The 8,655-nt window shown below is 25.5% G+C and overlaps 1 protein-coding gene across 1 annotated transcript; it reads right to left on the bottom strand.

Moving 5' to 3' along the window:
- Window positions 1-3,371: 3,371 nt before the first annotated feature.
- Window positions 3,372-3,934, bottom strand: LOC145113282 (protein FAR-RED IMPAIRED RESPONSE 1-like). The gene is made up of 2 exons (XM_079049394.1): window positions 3,642-3,934; window positions 3,372-3,567 (listed from the first exon to the last, which is right to left on the bottom strand). The coding sequence occupies exons 1-2, from the start codon at window positions 3,932-3,934 to the stop codon at window positions 3,372-3,374; spliced, it is 489 nt and encodes a 162-aa protein (XP_078905520.1).
- Window positions 3,935-8,655: the final 4,721 nt, after the last annotated feature.

Raw genomic sequence — 8,655 nt, 5'->3', positions numbered from 1 at the left:
ATCTTTCCTTTATAAATCAAAAGGAATTGGGACATCCAGATTGTGTTTGAGTTGTGAATCTGTTTTTATAAAGGGGGTAGCCTTCTGCTACCCCTTATATTTGCTCAAAGATGAGTGTTTATACTTCCCCAATGGTTATTTTGTTATATTAATTTCTATATTTTTTAATTTAATTTTTTTATATATCAGAATTGATTATTTATGATGTAAACAACTTCCATTTCATTTCAGGTAAATTATGGACTCTATAAGTGAAAAATAAATAATTTTGTTGTATCTAATAACATGTTCCCCATTTTTTCAAGATTCTTGTTCTTTTATTTGTAGCTAGATTTTCATACAGATTGTATCTGACTCCAAGAACACCACTTCCACCATTACTTAAAAAGTTTATCTGCATTGAACATATCAGATCTTTACTAGATGTCTTTGAAGTAGAGGAATGTTGTTCATTTAAAGAAGATTTCTTTTTAATGAACAATATTTCTCTACATCAGATATGTAGTAAAGGTGTGTTATGTTCAATGGAGATAATCTTTATAAGTAATGGTGGAAGTATTCTTGGAGTCAGCTACAATTTGTATAAAAATCTAGCTAGGAATATGAAGAACAAAAATCTTGAAAAATGGGGAACGTGATATTTGAGACTTGTGAAATTGTTTGTTATTGAAGATTTTATCATGTTTGATGTTATTCTATGATGATGAATATTGTTGTCTTTAGATTTTTTATGAGCAGTGTTGTATATTTGTTAGGAACAATGTTGTTGTATATGGTTATATGTAATGGTTAGATGTTTTTTATGTGTAATCATATTTTTAATCACTTATGATTAAACAAAACATATGAAGTAGTATTACATAATATTTTATGATTATACAGATGAATATTGTATATGGTTATGTGTAATGATTACATGTATTGAATAACAGTTTATATGTAATCTTAAATGCTTGTAGTAACATTTAATAGAAGTTTAATCATGAATGAATATATTATCAAATCAAAGAAATAATTATCAAAGTAGATTAAATCCAGTAGACAAAATCATAGTAAATTCTGTTTTATAAAAAGAGTAAAGTGTACTAAACAAAAAGTATATTATTTTGAAAAATAAATTCATGACTTATTCATTACTGATTAAAGCAGTAAATATCTATGTAGCTTTTGATGATTGTTCTGCTGCAAGTTTGATTGGGCATGTCCGCAAGTTATGAGGAGCCCTTTCTCCACATCCTGAGCATCTTCTTGTTTGCTTGTTTGAATTTTTATACGTTATTTCTGTTGCACTTTGAATTCTACTTTTCTTTCCGCATCCTTTATTGCTTTGAACATTTGGAACATTGATGTCAATGTCTATTGGAATAGATATGCCCATAAGCTTTCCTACCTCTTCAACATCTGTCCTATTCTTCTGCAATTCATTTGTAGGATCGTTTTCATATTCCTTCAGCATGTTTTCTGTTTTCTTAACAAACAAATCCATTTTTTCTTTATTTTTCCTTACGTATTCCAAACATGCTTCAAAGTTGTAGTATGTTTGATTGACAGATCTGTTAATTTAATTGTCTCTTGTATCATATACATGTCTACCAAAATTATAATGCCTTGATATCACATCATTTCTCCAACGATTCTTAATGTACTGTTCAGGTATCTCCTTAATTCCATGTTTCACGAGTATGTTGAATGCATGTCTGCACAAAGTCCCAAAGCGGTTGAAGTGTTCACAAGTATTTTTTTACATCATTTGTTGGAAGTTTTATTTCTACCTGTTCAAAATAAAATTAAAGCATTAAGTGTTTTATAATCATAACTGAATATTTTTTTATATTATGTGCTGATTCAACAAAATTTAAAATAAGAATATATTACCTCAAATTCTGTTTTTATATCACTGTTTTTGTTCAGTTGTTCCACTTTGTATAACTCCCATTCATTTTTTGTTCCAATATGTTCGTATTGGCAATACCAGGAACCTTTATAGATTTCTTTCTATACTTCATAAAACAATGTACTTGTATAAACTTTTGCAGCATGTTTTTCTATTGGTCGGGGTGAAATAAATTTATATACCGCCTTCTTTGTTTGATGATCAAGCTCCTGTTGTGTATTTCTTTGTTTTTGAATTGATGTGTCATAGTTCTTCATGAAATGTAAAAGTAAATTTCCAGATTCAGAGTAAGTGTTGAAGAAGGAATTCATGCTTTCTGATCTTGAAGTGGTTTTCATCAATCCAGACATTCTTGTGTCACTGAAGTATGCACGTATCCATTTGTCACGTAATTCAAACATATCATTGAACCATCTTTTATCTTCCAGATTGAATTCATTAATAATCAAATCCCACTTCTTTTCAAATTCATCAGGTTTGATATGCATGTTCCAAACAAGCTTGTTAGAATCTTTTCTTGAAGTCTTTGTTTTTAAATAAATCGCCAGTAACATATGAATGAACAATTTTGCTTATATAAGTATAAATTATATACCTATTTGGATATATCATATATGAATAATCATATATGATTACTGTAATGTAGGATATATCATGTATGATTAATCATATATCATATATGTACTGTAATCATATATGATTAATCATATATGATTATATATGATTACTCATATATGATTATATAATCATATATGATTAATCATATATCATATATGATTAATCATATATGATTACTGTAATGTAGGATATATCATGTATGATTAATCATATATCATATATGTATTGTAATCATATATGATTAATCATATATGATTATATATGATTAATCATATATGATTATATAATCATATATGATTAATCATATATCATATATGTATGATTAATCATATATCATATATGTATTGTAATGTAGGATTGATCATATATGATTAATCATATATGATTATATATTGTATCATCATAATCATAGTATGATATATGATAACTTCTATTATTATAATCATATATGATTAATCATATATAATCATATATGATTATATAATCATATTATTAAAATACTTAATTATATATCATTATATCAATCATATATGATTAATCATATATGATTAAGTATTTTAATAACATGATTATATAATCATATATGATTATATACTGTATTATCATATTACATACTATGTAATCATATATGTTTATACAGTATGGTATCTGATAATTCATATTATTAGAATAGTTAATCATATATGATTAATCATAGATGGTTATATAGTATGATATCTGATAAGTCATATATGAATCATCTGTCATAATACTATATAATCATATATGATTATATAATGTATTTTTATTATACCTTTGCTTGCAGTTTTTTCATTATGCGTCACATGCATAGTCTGTGTCTTGAATTTGGTAAGACAGATTACACTGCTTGTTTTATTGCTGCATCTTGATCAGTTAGAACAATTTTTGGTGCTTTCCATTCATGAGCTCTAAGAAAAGCTTTAAGCAACCATTCATACGACTCAATTGTCTCTCTACTCAGCAACCCAGCACCAACAGTAACTGATTTCTTGTGGTGGTCAACTATTGTGAATGGAACAAATACCATTTTATACCTATATAAAGAAAATGTGTTTAGTACAATCATATTTGATTAATAGTATGTTTGAATTTATATACATTAACTTACTTGTTTTTTCTAAAAGTTGCATCAAAAGATATAACTTCTCCAAACTCTGCATAAAAAGCCTTTTCTCTTTCATCTGCCCAAAACATAGCAGCCAACAGATCTCCATCACGTAGGAACTCAAATGAATAATTTGGGTAATGATCTCTACGATCATTCATTTTGTTTATCATTATTTGAGCATCCTTGTAACATAAGATTATATTTACTCCTCTCCTCAAGTTTTTGTAGTCTGTTACCTTCGCCCCTACATATTCATATCCTCCTTTCAAAACTGCTCTTATTTTGTGAGTCATTGTGGGGGCCAATTTTAGCTTTTGATGCACGTACTACAAACTCTTTTTTTAGAATATGACATCTTTCTTGCCTTTTTCATATAAGGTCTTTCCTCAATACTTTCTAGTGGGTGGTTGTGCATTTCAAAGAATTTCTTAACTTTGTAATCTGTTGTTCCATAAACATTTTCAGATATAATCTTTGTTGTACACCCAATAATTATCTTGTTTTAATTTGGTTTCCTCTTGACAGAACTTGTAGCCAACGTATCACAAGGTTTTGGTTTATCCTTGGCACCCCTATTGCATATAACATATTTTTCTTTTATTATTTGGCTACTGTATTTTGATTGGCTACTCATTCTTGTATGAAAACCTGCCATTTCTGCATAATCCGTATACATTTTTACTGCCAAATTTAGTGATTTGAAAACACTGTTTACAACTGGTACAAATTTTGTAGGGACATTTGGTTTATATTCAGATTCTTCAATTATGTTACTGCAATATGATTCATTTGTTGAATTGGAACTTTCACCTGATAAAGAAGGGAATGACAAATATGTTATTATATAATTTTATGTTGTAATAATCATATGTGATTAACGATATGTATTTCTATTTTAGTATAAAAAATCATATATGATTTTAGATATTAATATATTATTAGATGTTAAATCATATGTATTTGTACATTGTATTATATGATTGATCATATAATATACTGTGTAATCATAAATGATTATACGTATTAATTTATAAATAATCATACTTGATATTGTTTAATCATGTATGATTAATCATATGTATTTGTAGTTTGTAATATATGATTAATCATATTTAATGATGTATAATCATATTTGATTATTCATCCAAATATAATATTATTATAGATTTCAATTTGAAAACATATATGATAAATCATAATTACAAACTATAAATACATATGATTAATCATAGATATGAACAGTCATATATGATTATTCATCCTTATATGATTAAATCACATATTGTATTGTATAATCATATATGATTATTCATAATTTATATTGTATAATAAAAGAATCAGAATGAAGTGTAGAAACTGTAATGTAATATGTAGTATTAAAACGAATTAGTTGTACCTTCAATACGAATCGTATTTTGAAGTTCTTCAGAAGTGAAAGAAATTGAATCGATTTGTTCGTCGTTACGAGATGAATTGATTTCAGCTATAATAGTATCAGTTGCGATCGACTTGTCAATTTCTTTTGGATTCGACATCATTTATGAAAATTGATTTTGATTCAATTTTCAAATGCTTTGTTTATGATTGCGAGGTGCTTGTTTCTTCGATTTGAGGATTGTATCTCGTATTTATGAGGATATGAACTGATGCTCTGTTTCGATCGTTTTTTTCGATTTGAAGATTGCGATTAATTTGATAACAGATTCAGTAAAAATAGGATCTTTTTTATTATATTGAATGATTGTTGAAGATTGGATGATATGATTACGTGACTGATACTGAAAATCGATGATTTAGCGATATGATGATTTTTAGAGAAGGAAGGTGTCCGCTTTCTGAACATTAATTTGAAGTTTACTGTTATACCCCTTAATCATTTAACAGTTGACGTTAGTTGACGTTAAGTTCCATTGGCTGATATTTAATCTCACAATCTCTAATTTTTTATTAATCTCAATGGAACTATATATATATATATATATATATATATATATATATATATATATATATATATCGATTACTCACCTACATGAGGTTATGAAACGATCATACATACTTATAAAGCTATCATTTTTTCTTGAATCTCATTCATTTGAAACCCCCATAAAAATTTGCCAACACCTCATGCATTTGAAACCCCCACACCCTTTCACCTTCAAAGTAATTAATCACACATAATCACATTCCAAGAAAATCACACACTCTATAAGTTCAAAACCTCATGCATTTGAAACCCCCATACCCTTTCATCTTCATTATATATGTAGTTATATTAGTATATTTTTCTTAAAAAAAGTCGTCATTTGGTTGAAGATATTATGATTCAAAAGTTTTCACATAGTTGAAGCATTCACGATCCAAATATGATAATTTGAAGAAATGGGTTATGTCGCATCGATGGTAATTGTAATATGATTTTTTTCTTTCAACCAAAACAAATGAAGCTTTTCTATTCTTTCTTTATATTCAATTTCTCATTTGATCTTTATATGTGGTTTGTATGTATTACTCAATCTTGAATGTGACTCTCCAAACATCAATGTTTTGCTTGGAATATCTTTCTCATTCTTCTTTTTCAAGAAAAACATTTTGATTGCAGGTTAGTGAAGAATTGTCATCAAGTTTTCTATAGTTGAACGGTGTTAAATAAAGAAAGAAGATTCAGAAAACGGATATAGGTTTTTTTTTGTTTGAGCAAAGTAGACGAATGTTAGTTTTTTCTTTTGATTTAAACATATATTTATGTAACATTTTTATTTATATATTCAACCACCCAATGTTCTTATTTATTTGATTGTAGTTTTTCTATTTTGATTATGTTTATTTTCTATTATTTTTTTGTTGGGTTATCCTACACAACATATTTACAAGACAATATTTAAAAGATAACATAATTTTTAACATTTGATATGTAATTATGATGACTTATCATGATATGTTCTTCATATGAAAGTAATTTATCAATATTACTACGACAACAATTGCATATGACATTTACGAATATATATATATATATATATATATATATATATATATATATATATATATATATATATATATATATATATATATATATATTATATATGATTTGTTTAACATATATATGCACCTATGTATGTTATAAATTTATAATTAAATATATTTATGTTTAATAATTGAAGGGATTAAAATGATGCATCAAAACCAATTATTTAGACGAATATAATAATAATAATAATAATAATAATAATAATAATAATAATAATAATAATAATAATAAATACACATTTCCAAGTACCGTATTCATTTGAAACTCACACTACAACTCAAGAGTTTTCTAATTTATGTATATTTATTAGTTACAACTCAGGAGTTTTTAACTTATAATTATTAATTAGTAATCACTAATAATTTTTTGTTTTCCTTTCTTTTATAAGGTTGTAAAGTTTTGCTCATTAAAAACATTAATGTATTTGAAGAGATTTGTGATTTAAATATGAAAAGTTAATATAAATGTTATAATAAATGTTTTAGTGTTTTTATTTTATCAAAAGTTGTAGTGTTTATTTTTCATATTTTTTATTATTCATTATATATATATATATATATATATATATATATATATATATATATATATATATATTTAATACAAATGTTATAATAAATGTTTTTGTATTTTTTATGTTACTAAAAGTTGTAGTTCATATTTTTGTTCATACATTTTGTTACCCGTTATATATAAATTATCATAAGTTTGATATATAATTTACACAATTTTAAACGATATATAAAATTATCAAATAATTGTATCTATCACAATGACTTAAAAAGTAAAACTATGATCACCATATCATACTATATTATAAAGGAAACATTTTTTCTTTCACCACATTCATTTGAAACTCCCAACTTTTCATATTTTGATACAATATGCTTAATTTATTAATTTAAATATGCTTTTAGTTGTAAACATTATCATAAATGAAAATTTTTGTGACTTATCAATATGATATACTTAATTTGTTAACTTCAATATATAGTTAAATAAATAATCTACATTAATATATCAAATAAGCTTAAAAGTTTAGTGTAAAATTTAAAACCTAAAGTAAAATATCAAATAATGTTTAAAAAAATTCAATATATTTTTTTTTAAATAGTTAAAAGGAAAACATTAAATATAATAATTATAAAAGAACCTAAATTGATTAATCGAATTAACTAAAATGTGTCTGAAAACTATATTGTAACAATATATTTTTAACATGCGTCGCGTAAACCGCGGAAATTCGTCTAGATGTACAATATAAATTGTATTTTTTCTTAAATCATTGCACGTGGCTGTTATTGTCATCAATGTTTGGTGGAGTTATGCTTTTGAATTTTTGACGGGTCATGGATAAAGTGAATGCAGAAACATTCATTTACGCAAATCGACCAAGACTTTATTTGTTTTCATATAGGGTCTCTTCCACCCTCCACTATAAAAAGAGCTTTAAAGTAATGTTAATTATTGTTGTACTTATATAGTTATTATATAGTATTGTTAATGTGATCATAATTTCTAATATAAGTGATTTGTTCTAACATCATTGATGTCGAAAACACAATCAATTTGACTTATATGTTCACATGGTCACATGAAGTGCAAATAATATTGTGTATATATATGTTTTGCTTAAATAATATAAACTATATTTTTGTGAAATATCTTGGAACAGTACCATAAAAAAAAATTTAAAATGTCAATACAATTACGAACGCATCTAGATAAATAAATGGACAACGAACACAATATGTTGATATATAAATCAATGAATTCATATCTTCATCAGTATCATCATTAAACCAGTATGAGGTTTTTCACTAAAATAATTCTCTCCTTTTATCAATGTCCAAGTGGACCCGTTTCATGTAATAAAAAAAACACATGAAATAAGCCGATAGAAATATCTGTTTTATCTCTATCCAAATTAAGGTCACCTTTGATAGACATTTTTCCAGGTCTAAAAAGATCTTTCTGGCTGAATGGACC

This window comes from Lactuca virosa, chromosome 1 (genome assembly GCF_052849685.1).
Source record: "Lactuca virosa cultivar CGN04683 chromosome 1, Lactuca_virosa_CGN04683_v6, whole genome shotgun sequence".
Classification (NCBI taxonomy): domain Eukaryota; kingdom Viridiplantae; phylum Streptophyta; class Magnoliopsida; order Asterales; family Asteraceae; genus Lactuca; species Lactuca virosa.
This window is presented reverse-complemented; position numbering and strand designations above follow the sequence as displayed.